At 44.0% G+C, this 16,970-nt stretch overlaps 2 protein-coding genes across 3 annotated transcripts in view; one reads left to right on the top strand and one right to left on the bottom strand.

Annotated features, from left to right (window-relative positions):
- The window catches only part of jade2 (jade family PHD finger 2), a 39,293-nt gene extending 29,778 nt beyond the window's left edge, over positions 1-9,515 (top strand). The window contains exons 11-14 of one of the 2 annotated variants that reach the window (XM_088279474.1): positions 1,396-1,513; positions 3,413-3,559; positions 4,379-4,524; positions 4,724-9,515. In XM_088279474.1, the coding sequence (XP_088135600.1) occupies positions 1,396-1,513; positions 3,413-3,559; positions 4,379-4,524; positions 4,724-5,332 (1,020 nt within the window). In that variant the 3' untranslated portion in view covers positions 5,333-9,515. The remainder of the gene's footprint in view (positions 1-1,395; positions 1,514-3,412; positions 3,560-4,378; positions 4,525-4,723) is intronic. The other variant, XM_088279475.1, reaches the window with a different exon arrangement.
- A 2,248-nt stretch (positions 9,516-11,763) lies between these two features.
- On the bottom strand, positions 11,764-16,538 carry lrrc32 (leucine rich repeat containing 32). The gene is made up of 3 exons (XM_088279753.1): positions 16,353-16,538; positions 15,342-15,435; positions 11,764-14,260 (listed from the first exon to the last, which is right to left on the bottom strand). The coding sequence occupies exons 1-3, from the start codon at positions 16,532-16,534 to the stop codon at positions 12,413-12,415; spliced, it is 2,124 nt and encodes a 707-aa protein (XP_088135879.1). The 5' UTR covers positions 16,535-16,538; the 3' UTR covers positions 11,764-12,412.
- Positions 16,539-16,970: the final 432 nt, after the last annotated feature.

Raw genomic sequence — 16,970 nt, 5'->3', positions numbered from 1 at the left:
GGCCAAAATGAGCCTCAAAAAAGTGGCTTCAAAGCAAAACTTTTGGGGTGTTTTTTTATTTTTTTATGGGTCGTCTCATAATAGACATGACGACCAAATTTCACATTGCTCAGGAAAACTGACTTTGGGGGCTGAATTTGCAAAAGAAAATGTCCATAGCTATTGGCCTTACGCTCGAGGAGAAGTTTACATTTGGAGGACGAGGTGGAAATTGCCAAAATGGCCACTTTGAACCAAAACGGCAGACATATTATGGCTTTTCAGGCATGGTTTCAACTTCAGACCAAAGTGGCAGACTGTTCTGAGTCAGCCATTGCTTCTTGAGACTTTTTTGTTAGTCTAGTTGCGTTTAACATTTCGATTCAATTTGAAGTTCCTAAAGTATACTGTCTTCAGAGGCTGAATTTGAAAAAAAAAAAAAAAAAAAACGACAGTTTGATATGCAGAGAATGAGTGAAAAGGAAGTTGGAAAGTAAACAAATTATTGACCCCCTCCCCTGCCTCCCACTCTTTAATATATCCTGTTTTGCTAAATGACACACACACACACACACACACACATTAGCAGGCTAATCAACGTCAGGTTCCGCACATTGTGTCCCGGTTGAGGAGCTATTTTTATCCATAGTGTGCTTGCTTGCGGGGATAGAATTGGCCAGATAGGCTGAGCAGACCAATCAATCAAGATCAACAGATAAACAGTCAGCCTGCAGCCAACACACACACACAGATGTGGTCAGAGACACATAATAATCGAGTTCGTGCCGTAAAAACCAGCTGGCCGGTGTCCAGTTTTTGGTGTGTTCGCTGCAAGTGTTCTGGCCAGCATCCAGAGCTTCAAATGAACAAATGTGGCTCTCCAATGCTGCAGTTTCAAAACTAACGCTAAAGCAGAGTTTCGCAGTCTTTATTGAGCCAAAGCTCATTGTGTATTTTACATCGGAAAAATCTCAGGCCCCACCCACTGACAAAAATATTTACAGCGACACCCACCCCCTTAATCGCAGAGCGTAGCGATCAGCCCAAAATAAATAACGCCCCCTGCCTATAAAAGGGGGTTTGTTAATTACAATCAGATGCCACAAGATGGCGGAAAAGCACTTAAAACGGGAGGATCAGAAAGGATCAACGACATTCATCTAGCATGTACACAATCTTGAACCTACGGTACATAAACGACTGTTCGGACAAACATCATCTTCTAATGAGGCCGGCTAATAGTATTAGCTAGCCTACTAGCCTAACTAACACGCTAGCCAAAACTGATTTAACTCGACTTAAATACTCCGCTTCAACATCTCAAACTTGTTCTTGGAGATTAGAGCGGATTCTAATTCTAAGTCCAAGCTGAGAGTCATTTTAAATTTTTTTATTGTCGTATTTGTCTGCTTCCAGGTGCGTAACCTGTGCTACATGGTGACGCGGCGGGAGAAGATGAAGCACAGCCTGTGCGACCTCCAGGAGAAGATCTTCCACCTGCAGATACAGTTACTGGAAGAGGAAATGGCCGGAGGTAAACTGCCCATACGTCTCACACATTTATTCAGGCACGTGTCTTTGAGGTGTACCCCAGGGTTGGCTTCTAAGTCCCCTGCATTTTCAATTGCTTTGTGTTTTTGTGTCGGCGTTGCCATCCATTTCCCGTCTGTCAATGTTTCCCGACCAGTTACAAAGCTGCTCTTATTCACAGTTGACATCATGAATGCGGCAAATTTTGGTACTATTGTCACATAAAGGTGCACCTGAATAAGTTGATTTTTTTTTTTTTTCAGTTTGTCAATTCTAAAAGTGATATTCATGCAACGCTTTGATAAATGGTGTACCTTTCGGATCAATTCCTAACTTCGCTGTGATACATGATCATCAAAATGATAAATAAACAAACTCCCAGAGTTTTTCCTCTGTGTGTAAGGAATCGGCAGCACTTTTGGAATTGAACCTCCTGAAACAAAAACACTTTTCTACAATATTCCAGTCTATTGAGATACACCTGTAGATCCAGACAAGAGCCCCATTGAATTTTTTTTTGTAGCGGTATCCGACACAAAATGGCCACTATCTTCCGACATAGTTTTCTAGGACACCCCCACATGCTCAAGAGTATGAGTATGAGTATTGTTATGCAGGAAGTGCAGCACATTCACATTCCAACTGTGACGAGCTGACAGCGGTTAGTTTTGGCCTCTCTGATCTGCTCTCGCCGAGTGTGTGTGCGTGCGCTGATTTGCGTGCGAGTGTGTGTCGGACGACGACAAAGGCAGGCGAAATGAGGAAGAAGAGGGGTGGGAAGGTTTATGGGATGGCAGTCCGAGTAAAGATAAGAGAGGAAGGAGAGGGTTGAGGGAGCGAGGAAGAAAAGCTAATGAGCTCAGGTACCAAGTAGGACACACACACACACACGCACTTACGCTGCAGTTGAGTGCATCTGGAAAGCGAGGTCATTAATCACTCTGCATAACGTGCATCTCCCGCATAGCGAGAGAGAGGTGAGAGGTCCTTAGAGCATAAATAATAAGCATTAAAGCCGCTGCGAGTAAACTGAGTTTGAACGAAAGCAAAGTGTCAGCAGGGGAGGTGTTGCGCGAATGGATTGGCCGGAATGATTTGGAAATGGCTGCTTCGTGCCGAAATGGTGGACTTTGTGTGTTCTGAATGGTTTCTTGAGGCTTTTTTTTTTTTTTGGAGAGTCCACTCATGATAGATATGACTGGCAAATTTCGTGTTGCTAAGTGAAACAAATCTGAATTTCAAAGCAGCCCCAGCGATGCAATTTGGCCCGGCCAGGTTGAACACGCCTGCAAATTTTGGACGATTTGTAAGCCCTCCAAATTGTGATTTCTCCATCCTAAAATAGCGGGCCTTTGCACCGCTTGCTTGGGCCTTAAATGAAAAGCTTGTGAAACGGTCCTTTAAAGCACTGCTGATGTCGTTGGATGTGTGCGCTGATTACAAGCTGCAGGGTGGGAAATCTTCCCCTCTTGTCCTTGAAAACCCCAAAAGATGATTTTTTTTTTTTTTTATCCTCCTGCCGAGCTGCAATGCTCACAAAAGAAAAAAAATCAGATTAGGGAAATTAAAAGAGTGAGAAAATGGGGAATATATTGACCAAATTTGCGGAAGATTACAAACTGTCACAATGGCGAAAAAAAAAAAAAAGTCTTTTGGATTTGATGAAGCAGCATGTGACTCAAGGTTATTATTGCACATTCTGATCCAGGTAAACAATCGCCTGATTTTATCACGCGTTCCGTCCGTCTGCTCAGTAGTCACAAAAAAAAGGTGTGCCTGAATGGCTAGCGTTAGCCTACCGATGCTAACGGGACATCACAAACATTTACGACTAACTCAGAGAGGAAAAACAAACTAAATATCTCTATGATATATAATTGTGTCTCCCCCCCCCCCCCTGCAGAGAGAGCCCAGAAGGGAGGAGGAGGAGGAGGTGGAGGGAAGAGGAAGCAGAATACAGGGAAGGAGAGCGGGAGGAAGAGGAAGAGTAGTCCTGACAAGAGAAAGGAGAGATGGGAGTCAGAAAGTGACTCGCTGCTTAAAGAGCTAGGTACACTCGACCACTCGATTGTGTATCGATCAATTATCCCCAACACTTTTATTAGCATTACAGTCCAGTTCCACATCAATCCCATACTTTGGGCGGGTCTGGGTGAGCATGTGTCGAGCAGGCCTGGGCACATCGCTTCAGAGCGCTCATCCCAATTATTTTTCATTTTGGATTTTTTTACAATCAGACTTTGTGGGGGTCTTGTGAAACACCCTTTTGGGTGGGGGCTGCAATCCAAGCAACTGGGCATTTCGCTCTGGAGCTTGTTTTATTTATTTATTTATTTTTGGGGGAGGGAGGGGCAAAACTTTGGGGGTGTCTTGGTCAACTTAAGTGGACCAAGAATCTTGTGCAATTTGGGCTGGAACACAAAAAAACACTTTAAAAAGAACCAGTTTTTTTTTTTTTGAGGGGGGGGGTGGTGTTGGTAAACTCGAGTCTCCCATCTGAGGCCCCTCTTGTGTGGCTCTGGAGCGCTCAAAACGAACCCGTAACATTGCGTCAATTTTCATTCATTTGGTATTTGTCCCCTTTGTAATGTTGCATAAAAACATGCGTCACATCATTTCCACGGTGGCGTGTTTACCTTCCTGCTCATTTTCCCCCCTCCCTCGCTTCTCCTGCAGAGGCATGCTGCGTCATGGAAACAAAATGTGTGCATGCGTTTGTGTGGAGGCTCGGTGGTGTCACAGCCACCCAAACAGCACCTCCTGCTGTCCTACTTGGCACATCATTGCTCAAGATTTGCACAGCGGAAGCAGAATTGCACTGCACAATTTTTTTTTTTAGAATATAAAACCTTGTACTTTGTCTCCGTAGGTTTGTCCAAGTCCTTCCCGTTGGACAACTCGTTGTTCGACAGCTGGCTGGCTCAGTCTGTGCAGATCACGGCCGACGACATGCTCAGCAAGTGGGCTCTGGGTTCTCAGCACCGGGATAAGAGTGGCAGTTTGCTCTCTGACCAGGTAAAAAAACAAAAGTATCCTAAACCCCCCCCCACAAAAAAAATTTTTTTTATGTCATTTCAGCCCCTTGAGCCAGTTTCCCGAAGGAAATGAAATTTGTTCGGCATGTCCCACCAAAAAGTCTCCCAGAACAGGAAGTCTGCCATTTTCAATCTATGACATGGCACTAAATTTGCCGACTTTCCTGGTTGTCCTGCAGCTCCTGCAGGGCGAGGAGAGCTTGCTCAATCTGATGATGGAAAACTCCATGGAGTCCACGTGGAAAACGCCCCAGTTGGGTCGCAAATCCCGAGGCAGCTGCAAGCCCCGCGCCCGCGGACACAATCCGGACTCTGGCACCACGCCGTCACCGCGGGCGCTTCTGTCCGCCGGCACCTCCGCCGTCAAGGGAACGTGGGCGGGCAGCGGGGCGGAGGACAAGCACGGCGCCCGTAAGGGGTCCCGAGGCTCCTCCAGGGTCCTCCACAACCACCACCTCCACCGTCACCACACCAGGAGTTCCGACCTGCAGCCGCCCATCTCCAAAATGGACTCCTGCCACATCTCGGAGAACGGCGGGCCGTGGGGCAGCAACGCCGGGCCGTCCCCGCGACTACGCATGTCCCGCCAAGTTAAATCCCGAGGGCGAGGCAACGGCGGGGGAGCGTCCGCGGCCAAGGACCAGCGTTTGCTCCACGCCGACGGCTACTTTTCCGATGGCGAGCAGAGCGACTTGGACGCAGGTCCTGGCGGAGCGCGCAAACTCCACCTGTCGCAGTTGCATTCTGCGAACGAGGACTTGCTGAGACGGAGCGTCATGGCGTCCTAAGGACCCTGAATGCACCGCAGGCATGCTAGCACTCTCGCTAGCCCACGCGCTCCACCTGTGCCCTGAGCATTCTTTGAATGTAGCCACTAGCCTCCTCGCATCTCACTGCTAAGGTCCGAACGCAAATAGGAAACAGGCGTCCATTTTTTATCCAATTTCTGCGTGTGAAAAGACTTGGGGCATTCTACTAAATATCTTTAACGAGGCTGGTTTCGGGGTCTTGTTCGAATAGCAGGTGGTGTCGGAAAGCACAACTAGCGAGCAAGTAGCGTTGTTAGCACTGGCTGGTTTACGAAAAAAGAGAAAAGCCTGGTCATTTCCACATAAAAAGAAAAAAAAAAGAACGTACGAAAACATTCTATCTTATTAAAAATTCCGTTTGTTTGCCTGGAATAAACTGTGCCTTCTGTCGCACCCCTCCCCTCAAGCACCCCCCCAAGCCAAACAATCACCAACCAATCAGCTGTCGCCCAATCCGAATTCTAACAATCAACGCGAATGTGTCACCTTAATCATTTTTTAGAGTGCCTGAACGACGGATGTATGGACAAAGTTTTGCCATTTTTAACGCCCTACCGTCAAAGAGGTGCGTTTCCAACATTGTGCAGTGCCAGTGAACAGCCTTTAGAGGGCAGCATTTAGCACGTCCGACTTCCCGTAACATTGATTTAGCCAGCAGACGACGTGGCTAGGCTAACGAGGCTGATCCCATGTGACGTTTGAAAGAAGACTTTGCTGTTTTTGTACTGAAGGACATATGTGGTTATCTCAGGGGTTTTAAGAAAAATTGTTAAAAATATTGTCAAGATAACTCGTCGACCAATGTTTTTTTTTTTGTGTGGAAATTTAAAAGATTCCAATAGCAACCGCTAACGTATCTATATGAATAAATATATATCCGGGGTGTGTGTGTGTATATATATTTATATATATATAAATATATATATATATATATATATATACGCGTATACACATGTGTGTGTTGAATGTTGAAAAACTTCCACGTTTGGACGACTACTGAGCACTCGGTGTGGTCACGAGACCGTAATGCCGGACCAATCAGCTGCGTGGGCCCAATTTTCACGTCTTGTATTTTTTTTTTTTTTTTTTGTCGCTCCGCTAATCCGACAAGATGTTAAGAAATGGCACGTTGCTGCTGAACTGATCACACGCTCACTTAAAGCAGGTTTGGTGTAACAGGGTTTGATTATGCGACCAGGCGTCAACTTTTGAGTGTATGTGCTCCGGACGTTCCCGTATGCGCTCCAAGTGCGTTCCTGAAGCTCCCGAATGCGTTCTTGCCACTCCAGTATATGCGTGCAACACTCCTGGATGTGCTCCTGACACTCCCGTATGCGCACCCGACGCTCCTGTATGCGCTCCTTCCAAGAGGAGATTATTATTATTCATATTATTACTGCTAGCAATAAGATAACTTTGACGTTTTCCGTGTTCCTTCCGAGTAGACAGCAAAGATCATAGCACGTAGTCGTGAGGCGTCGCGGTGGCATAGACGATCGACTGACTCAAGTTTTCCCCACCACAGTGGTGTTAGTGTAAACAAACTGCTATCAAACAATATTTACAGTGCGGCGACCACGCCCTCTCCTTCCTAGCATCCTAGCTTCCTAGCCAAATGTAGACAGAGGCTCTTTGCCTCCTGTGTCGAGTAGATGCTAAGCTTATTGTCGTGCGCTACGTTGGACTCGCTGGTGGCTGTGAAGTTCAGATCATATTCCAATCTGTTTGCCATTCTTTCATTTTGGTGTTTTTCCTCAAGAAATACGGGTCACGTGACACCTGTTTTGGGAAAAAACAGCAATCTCTGACGACATGAAAACACATTCAACAGGTAGCACTAGAGCCCAAAGCCCGAAGAACGTCTTTGAGGAATTGATATGCTAATGGTGAAGGAGAGAAAAAAAGGAGAATAATACATGTGGACTGTTAAATGAATGACAGCACTTCTTAAAATACAATTTCAATTTCAGCCTGTCAGCAGTGGCGGTTCACAACAAATGCTAACTTCATTGCGCGCTTTTTTTTTTTTAAGACAACCGAACTCAACTTGGTGACTCGCCCACGTCCCCTAGTGGCACAAAGTGGTATTACAAGTTAATTTGCCTTTGACTTTTGCATAATTTTACCTTTAATCAACTGAGTTTTTCAGGTTTCAAAGCAAAGAATTTCGTACAGCTTAGCCTAAGAGTGCTTTTACACTTGCACCTTTTTACTTTGCTTTCATCCAATTAGTTCCTCACCCCCGCCCCCCCTCGGTCCAGTTCGGTAAACAAATCAAATCAACTAGCGATAGCATCAGCAGCTAGCGCGTGAACTGAGACCAGACAGTAGACTTAATTATCACGTCTTCGGTTTAGCATGCTAGCTGTTAGCATGTCAAACACATGTAATGTTTCTGCTTTGTTTTGTTCGGGAAAAACAAAAATGCTAATTTGGCTATTTTCTGGCGTAATTTAGTAAAAAAAAAAAAAGCTCTCGTAAGTCCACTCCCTGTTGACATTCTTGTGACCAATCAGAGAATAGAGTGGCATCATGACACTGAATTTTTATGAACTGAACCCTGGGGGGGGTCATAGACTAAGTTTACAAACCCATCAACTGATTCCGACCGGAGAAAGCCAACTTCGAATGTGAAAGCACCTGAACGAAACATTTAAAGCAGCACTTAACCCTCCTGTTACATTTGTTTCTCAGGAACAGTGATATTGTTCCTGGGTCATTTTGACCCAGAGCATGATGAATGATTCTTAAGTGTAAAAACAAAATGGGGGTAAAAAAAAAATCTGTTTGTTTAAAAACTAATTTTAGGAATTGTATTTATTGTATTTGTTTGGTTTTAGAATGGGTCATTTTTGACCCAGGCCATATTTAATGTCCCAAATGTGTCTGAAATGAATAGAATTCCAACAAATGCTGTTTAAAAGCTAATTAGAATATTTTTATTGTATTTTTAATTAATCAAAAAATGAATAGACTTTCAACTTTATATTTTTGAACTTGAAAAGTGGTCAATTGAACCCAATCATGTTTACTGATCCCAAAGTGTCCAATAAAATTGTACATTTTAGAACTTTTCTTTTCCTGATCCAAAGTATCAGAAACAGGAAAGAAAATCCTAACATCCATTGTTTGAAAACTATTTTTAACAATTCTATTTATTTGATTTTAAAATGGGTCACTTTGACCCAAATTATTTTAATGATCCAAAGTATAAAAAAAAAAAAACATCCAAACACATTTTAACTTGGATTTGTTTGATTTGCAAGGCGGTCATTTTGACCTAAGCCACCTTTTAATGAAGCATCAGAGACGAAATATTGTTTGAAACTATTTGTTACATTTTTACTGTCTTTGTTTATTTTCTAATCCCAATTGTTTTTATGAATTGTATTTCTTTATCTTTAAAATGGGTCAATTTGACCCAGAACATAACAGGAGGGTTTTAAAATGTTTTCTGAGCACTTATTGGCTTATATCATGCAGACTTTCTACTTGTGTTCATTTAAAACATCATCTTCACCAGCACCAGATTTAGTCCTGATTGTGTTTAGACTGGGTGTGAATCCAAATCAGAATCTGAATCCTTCAAAAAAAAAAATCAATCCTTTGCTGCATCAAAAGCTTCTTTTTGTTCAACACATGAATATGAATGTCGCAGGGGTTTTATCCTTCTGTCTTCTTTTTGTTTCGAAAGAATGTTGTGCCATTTGTGAATAGCAAAGAGAACTATTGAACATATATGAAAAGAAGAAGAAAAAGAGCTATTTTAAATTATTTTTTATTTTTCTCTGGCATTTTGTTTTGCTATATTTATTTTCTTGTATTAGAATCTTCTTTGTAGGAGGGAGGGACAACTTTAAAAAGAAACAAACGTGTATTTTTCCTTCGCGCGAGAAGCCTATTTTCTTCCTTTTTGTACAATTTGGATGTTTGGAGCGAGACTTTGACAAGCAATATGATGATGTCCTTCCTCTGTGACTGTATATCTGCATGCTCTTTGTGTGTTGCCTTAACCATGGCTGCCAATCCCCATATAACACCCCCCCCCCCCCCCCCCAACCCCTGACCACCGACCAATCCAACCCCTTTTGCCCGGTGGCGTCCCACTCGGTCCGCTCCAGTGCAGTCCAATAAAAGCAGTGCTTTCTGTGTACTCCCACAACGGCTGCACGCGCCTTCTTCCACACCACACTCGTCCAAGCACACCTCTCAGGACGAGCATGACTGCACGTGTTAGTGTACGAAGTTCGTGCTAAAAGGAGGAAGTGCGTGCAAATTGCGGATATGTGCCTTATACGTCAAAAAGTTGTCTTTGGGCTTTTTTTTTTTTTTAAGTTTGTATTTTAGCTATACGTTTTCTTTCTATCGTCACTTTAGTGCTCTTGATTTTTTTTTGTTTGATTATTTATTTTTAGATTAGATTTGACTTTTTTTATTCTGAGCACTCACCTTTTAGTTAGCCCATGTTTAATTTGTTATGTATAATGTTTTTGGCATTCGCTTTTTTTTTAAATCGATATGAAAAAAAACAATTACTGTGTTATATATATTTTTTTTTTTAATAAAAGAGGGTTTTAATGTTTTCGAAGCAGTTTATTGGTGTAAGTCAAGCAGCGTTTCTGTTTATGTTCATTCAAAGCGTGATGTTCACCAGCACCAGATTTAGTCCCGTTTTTGTTGCACTTGGTCGGCATCCAGGTCACCTGACGTCAGAAGGCGGTGTTTCCCATTCGAGGAACCTTGTCGAGTCGAAAGGTCAGGAACTGAAAACAAACGTGTCTGTGACAAACAATGCCTTGTTCAGTACTTGAAGCTAATGACGTCATTATTGGAGAATGAGTAGAACTTTTTGGCGTCAGCCGCATCTCTATCGCCCTCTGGTGGTCAAGTGGTCTGTTATTAATGACGTCACGAATATGCGACAGTGCTGCTTAATTTTCATTTCCTTAAGTTTTAAACAAAAGATCTTAAGAAACATTAAACTAGTATTTTATATATTTGTGCTTGAAAAAATATACTGGTAAAAAAAGATCAGTACTGTAATGAATGCAGTTAATCAAATTTGTTTGTTCCAGTTGTGCCTCAGAAAGCCTCTTTATCTCCATGTCGTCAAAGGGTGAGTAGTTTGGCTTTATTTTACTTTTACTGTTAGTGCTGTTAGTTGTAGTGCGACGGTGACAGTTTGACCCTTTTACCGATGCTGGTGAGATTCTGAAGAGTATCCCAGTTGACTGTGAGCAAGAAGCAGGGTCCAGAAAATAAGATCATTAAAAACTACAAATTGTATTATTATATTGCTGCATCGGCAGTACTTGTTCAAAGAAATGTTGAGCCTGCCGGTCCATTGTTTGGTAGTGAATAGACATCCATGTCAAGCCAGTTAAGTTTGGTGTTTGTGCGCGTGCGTGCTGAATGCCAAAAAGCTGTCAGTGTTAAATTAGAGTCATTCAAGTCATTGTTGTTGTTGGTGATCTGCTTATTTTTGCTTAAAAAAATAAATAAATAAAATACTTACGTCTCGGGCGCCATCTGGTGGAGACTCGAGGACATGTTCATGGCTAACGTGGAACTTAATTTACCCTCCGTTGTTCTGGATTAGTGTTTGTTTGTAGTGCTGTCCTGTGTAGTCACAGTTTTTTTTCAACTAGTTTTTTGATCTCAGTGAGACTTAAGTGGACTGCTGAGCATCACCATGAGTCACCGGCAACTCACAAAGAACAAACAGACCAGGAAAGAGAGTGACTGAGGCCTGCTTCAAATTAACCTCCTTTAAGGCCTCTTCTGAACCTCCTTGAACCATCCTGTAAACACAAAGCTGGATTTTTCCACTCAAATATTTCTCATTATTATTATTGTCGTCATATTGTTCTTTATTGTTGTGTTGCTAATAAACACAAGTGTCTGTTTATTCTACCAAATAAACAAATGAAGATCACTTCTGAGCGCGGCATAAACAAAAATGTCTAGACATTTGATCGTGTTTATTATGGCTAAAATTAGAGCAGATGCCATCTCGGCTTTCCTGTGATTAAGCAGCGCCTTCAACGAGCCACTTTGACGTCAGCGTAACGCAGGGTACTACATGTTTACACCATATTTAGTTAGTCAGTAAGCAACCATGCTTGTCTCCATAAACAAAGACAAACGCTCCGCGCAAACTGTGAGGAATATGTCGGAATTTGTTGACCTTCACGCAAAAAAATTCGCAGCGAGCGCAAATTCCAGAGGTAACGTTAGCATTGAGTGCTCTTGTACGATCCAGGCGATTTTTGTCTCAGTAATTGACAACAAAAAAAGTGAAGAACAAATTGTACACTGGTCTGTGTTTATGCAATGCATCGTTATTCATATAGCGTTTTCACAAATCACACATGTTGTCAGTGTACATCAACTCATGAAATTACCTTCATTTGTGCTACAAAAGTAAAAAAAAAAAAAAGTGTCACAGTTCTTATTATTGCAAGTGCTCAGTCCGATAGTTTAAAAATGTCCATCTTGGTTAATATAAAAATAAATTATAAAACTTTTTTTTTAATTTGTCATTAGTTTTCACAAATGACACCAAAAAAAACAAGCGGAAGTGTAAAGTGCAAAACGACTACAGAGTCCGAAGAGGTCTCTGGACTCCGATTAAGACAGCATACTTCACCAACTCTTGTTTTTTTTTTTGTTTTTTTTTTTATGAGTGTTTGTAGTGTTTTTTTTTTTTTTGCTTTGTTTGCAAGCTAGTGTCTATAGGTGTTCCTTTTCTCCAGCGGTTGATAATTCATTTTCATTTCATTTGAACAATGTCAATTCTCAAATTCCATTTTGGTGCCAACATTTTCCAAACGGCAATGAAATGGAACCCGTAAACTTAAAGTTGATTTTCACTTTGGTTTCATATTGAAATCAAAAGTGATCGAGACATTAGTAGAAAGCCGCTCAAGTTGCGACTCGATCCTGGCACAAGATTTAAGTATTCTGGCCTTTTAAAAGTAAATCCCTCCCACTTTTTTCCCCATTGAATGTAACCATTTACGATATTAAAAAATCATTTTCTTCAAAGTGAATTATCCTTCATGCGCTAAATCTTCGGCTATGCTTCCCCTTCCTCAACTTGCAGTATTTCACCAGCAGTCCCGAGGCAATCACCGCCAAGAAGACAATCACAACAATGACGACGATGTATTTGGCTTTCCTTCGTCCTCGACACATTTCCCGAGTCACTTTCTCGATGTTGACCGGTTCCAAGCCGTCGCGGAGAATGCACGTCGCTGCCTCGATGTCGGCCACCACCACGGCGGAGTTCTGCAGCAGGCGCACTAAGTCCAAATTTTCGCAGCAGCTGAGCGGATTGTCACCCACGTAGAGCGTCTTCAGCGAGCGCTCCAGCGCCGCCATGGTGGCGCGCTCCAGGGTGACCAAGCTGTTGTTCTGCAAGTTGAGTGTCTCGATGGACAACTCCCGGTTCCACGCGGGGAGGCGGGTCAGGTGGTTGGTGGACAGGTCGACCAGTTTCAGGCTCCTCAGCGATGACATGTCCGTGTTCAGGTGGGAAATGTTATTCTCCCTCAGAAGGAGCCGGACCAGCGAGTGCTCCAGACCGGCCAGGGAGTCTTGGTGCATCTCGATGCCGGGGTTGAGGGACAAGTCGAGCAGGCCGAGAGGGCTGTTGGCAAACGCGCCGCGTGGCAAACTCTTCAGATTGTTCCGAGAAAGGTAAAGGAACTTCAACTTTGGAACGGAAGAGAACGAAACGCAACTTGGAGGGTCTTGATCCGGTTTTGTCTCGGAGGGACACACTCGAAGATTGTTCTCCTGGAGCTGTAGGAGGTTCAGACTTGGAAGTCTTTGGAACATTTGATGCTCAAGGGTGCTGAGGCCGTTCCCTTGCAGGTCGAGCTCTTCCAAAGCCTGCAGAGTGCCTTCGTTGAAGGAAAGTCTGTGGAGGGAGTTATAGCTGAGGTTGATAATCTTGGCTGCGGGCAGGACGTCTTTGTCGGTGACGGAAAACAAAGTGACGCAGTTGTTGCTCACGTTCAGGACTTCCAGTGACATCATGGTGTGAAAGAAGGACCGCGGCAAGGCCGTGAGCTGGTTGTAACTTAGGTCTAAGTGTTTGAGGTGCTTCAAAACCGTCTCGGGAATCTTCGTCTCCGCCATGTCGGTTACCTCGACACTCTGAAGGCGGTTGCGCGACAGGTCCAGATGGCGGATTGCGTTGTTGATGGGCAGAAGTGGGAAATAAAGCAGTTTATTTCCGCTCAGATCCAGCAAGCCGAGGTGGTACGGCTCGGTTGATCTGGTGCTCTGGAAGAGCTCCAGGCTGTTCCTGCTGAGGTTTAAGGCTCGCAGGTGGCTCAGATTGAAGTCGGTGATGCAAGCGATGGAGTTCTTGGACAAGTCCAGTTCGCTGAGGCCATCCAGAGAGTCAAAGGCGCCATCTTCAATCTCCAAAATGACGTTGTTGTGGAGGCTAATCCTCCTCAGGGACAACGCACCCCTGAAAGTGTTTTGTGCGATCTTGGTGATGCTGTTACCGCTCAACGAGAGCTCCACCAGCGAAGGAGAATCGGCGAGAAAAAAATCAGACATCCCCGTGTACAAGCCGTTACTGGAAAGATCCAGAGACTCCACGGCTGCGAGTGTTCCGATTTGAATTTTGGCAAGAGCAAACATGTTGAGACGATTCCCGGACAGATCCAGGACTTTCAGGTCACTCATGGCCTCCAAAAGTCCCGGCTGGATGAAGTGGATCTTGTTGGAGCGCAGGTCCAGTTGATGCAGGCCCGTGTGGCCCGCGAGGGTGTCGCGGCTGAGATTCTGCAGCTGGTTGTGTGAGAGGTCCAGTGCTCGGACGCCCAACGGGAGGTCGGCGGGGGTGCTGGAGAGGCTCAAATCTCTGCAGACGGCGCTCGTACCCACCTGCCAGCGCAGATAAACACACGCAGCATGTTGGTGGGATCGTGTCGAGGAAATAGCAAAACATGTTCAAAGTTGTCCTTTTTGATTCATTCGAAGAACTTTAGGACCGTTTGTCAGTCCAATAAAAACCTCAACTCTTGGTCAATCCGTTGTTTTGCTGTTTAGAGACATAACACCATACGGACGCGTCTCCGCTCTTTCAGCCAAGATCTCTGCCATAACTCATGAGGGAAATTCCAGAAAAAAAAGTACCGACAAAAGAAAAGTACCTTTATTACCTTCAGGTAATAAGTACCTCTCTTGTTAACGTTGGCTCCCTTGGCATAATCTCGAGATATTAGACCTAGAGAGTTCATAATCGAAACCATATGGGCCAGCGGACCCCCACCACCCAGTCGCCCCCCCCCCCTCTAGTCCAAAAACAGCCCATAAAACTGTCTCCATCTCCAATTTCTCACTAAGGCCTTTGAGATTCTCGGCATACTTGCGGTTTTGATGAAAAGCCGACATAAACAAAGGCGACCTCCCGTGCGAAACATCTTCTCCGCTTTTTAGTGAACCCTGGGGAACACCAAAAGAAACTCAAGTGGATTATGTGAGCATGTTCATTGATTGGTTGGTTGTTCCTTCCATCCATCATCCATTTCCCTTTTTTTTTTTTATCTTTTCGATTTTATATCTTTTCCAAGTTTGACGACCTTGTCATCTCCCCGAATGATGATTCAGTCCCGCAACATGAACTTTTCTGTCATTTATGACGCGTGTATGATTCCATTTCTCAACACTTACCTAACATTCCTCCCCACGCTCCCAGTTTGTCACCCAATTACGACACCTCGACACTAGTGTCGGTAATCTCAGAGTTGTACAGCATTTACTGGGAAACCCGGGCCAAAAAGTCAAACGGGATTCACCAGGAATCTCTCCACAGTCAAGTCAAATAAATGAAACGACTCAAGCAGATTAGGACGCTCGTCCCTGTTGCCATCTGCAACGTGTCCAAATAAACCCACTGCTCCTTATTAATTTCTATTCAAATATGAGGAATGCGCTTCCACCGAACAAACGCACATTTACTTACGATGGTGCACAAAGGGCGATGGTGAGACGGGTGGACCGCCGCCACTCCGCAGCTGACCAGAAGCGGGAAAAGCAGCGGGAAGGTGGCCATGTTGCTGTGGGACACAGACATCATCAGCGGACGCGTGCACGGGCGCAGGATGCATGCTGGAAGTGATAGGGCGCTCGCAAAGAAGGCCAAGAGGAAGTAGAGACGTATCTGACCTATGACTGAGCTATTTATGCCCAAACAACAGGGGCTTTTTTGTTTTCTTTTTCAAAACTGGTTCTAGAGAAAGACGGTGACTTTGCAAATTGAACCAATGTGATGTCACACAATATTTAAACTCTCTTTCTTCCTTGTACAAAATATACTTTATTGCGAGATCTATATAGATATATAACTATATATCAGATATAGATATACAGCGCATTTCTGAGCTGTATTCCAGGTCTCCAAACTTGAGTACCTGTCAGGTTTCAGGTCCTTGAACACGTCCCGAGTCAAAAAGCAGGTTTCTGAGTTGGAGTCCAGGTCAACTCTTGAATGAAAGTCAAGTCTCTGCATGGGAGTCTCAAAATAATAAACTCGAGTTAAATTCAAGTCCTTTTGTCTAAGATGGAGTCAAATAGAATTTTTTCAATTGATGTCAAGTCAAGTTGGTGTCTATCATCAACTCATCTCCAGGTCAAATCTAGTCATAAGTCTGAACTTAAGCCCAAGTCGAGGTCTAAAATTTGGACCTCTGGTCTTTTAAATTGAGTCTTTAGTTTTTGAAGGATTCAAATCTCAATCAGTTCTAAAACATACCGTCCAAAGCCTAAGAACTAGAGTCCAAGTAAAGTTTCTGGGTTGGAGTCCAAGTAAAGTCAAGTATTAGTCAATGAGTTCTCACTCTTGAATTCTTGTCTAGATCTGTGTACCGTGTTTTCGATGTTTTACATGATTGACCTGCGTCAGTGTTTAGTGATCAATAAATAAACAATACTTTGCATTTGATATGATGTCACACAATCCAGAACCAACATGTACCTGACTCCAAGCAGATGGTAAATCTTTGCCGCTTGTCCTGACCACGTTGATTTCACATCCTCAGCCCGTTGTGTGCGCACGTCGCCTTCCGACACCGCCAGAACCAAATCGACAGCGATCGCACGACGACTGGAATCCCCAACGCTCCTCTCAGCTGACTCTTTTCCCTTCTTCCTCCTCATGCCGCTCCACTCGGACTGCTTGTTCCAGCATCCTGTGAGAACATCCTGCAGGGCCACCCCGCCCCCCCAGCAAACCCCCCCCCCCCTTCCCTTCATGGTCCCACTCCCTCTTTGCTTCTCGGCTAAGGGAAATGCCTTAAAAGGGGGGTTGGCAGTCCGATTGGATTCCTCATTTCAAGGAGACACATGTTTATGTCTTCCGCAAATACCCCCCGATTTATCTAAACCTGACGGCCCGCCCCCCCACCCCTTCTCTCTGTTATCATCAGGAGGAATTTGGGCCATTTCGGCCAAAAAGTTGAAAGGTTACATCTGCTTTTTCTTAGGAAGAAAAACATGCTTCTCATGATGTATTTTTATGACATTTGAACAAGCATTTTGGGATGGGAGGCGTTTATGAGTCCCACATCCTTATGACTTGTGACGTGCCATAATG

Source organism: Idiotropiscis lumnitzeri, chromosome 17 (assembly GCF_059441095.1).
Source record: "Idiotropiscis lumnitzeri isolate Australia: NSW breed Sydney's pygmy pipehorse chromosome 17, RoL_Ilum_1.0, whole genome shotgun sequence".
NCBI lineage: Eukaryota > Metazoa > Chordata > Actinopteri > Syngnathiformes > Syngnathidae > Idiotropiscis > Idiotropiscis lumnitzeri.
Note: the sequence above shows the minus strand (reverse complement) of the source record. Positions and strands in the feature narration are given on the sequence as shown.

Excerpts from the sequence above, each read along its gene's own strand:
- lrrc32 (XM_088279753.1), bottom strand. The coding sequence starts at position 16,534 with ATGAGGAGGAAGAAGGGAAAAGAGTCAGCTGAGAGGAGCGTTGGGGAT. Across the intron at positions 15,436-16,352 it reads TACCATCTGCTTGGAGTCAG|CAACATGGCCACCTTCCCGC; the intron begins GTACATGTTGGT and ends TGTGTCCCACAG. Across the intron at positions 14,261-15,341 it reads ATCGCCCTTTGTGCACCATC|GTGGGTACGAGCGCCGTCTG; the intron begins GTAAGTAAATGT and ends CTGCGCTGGCAG.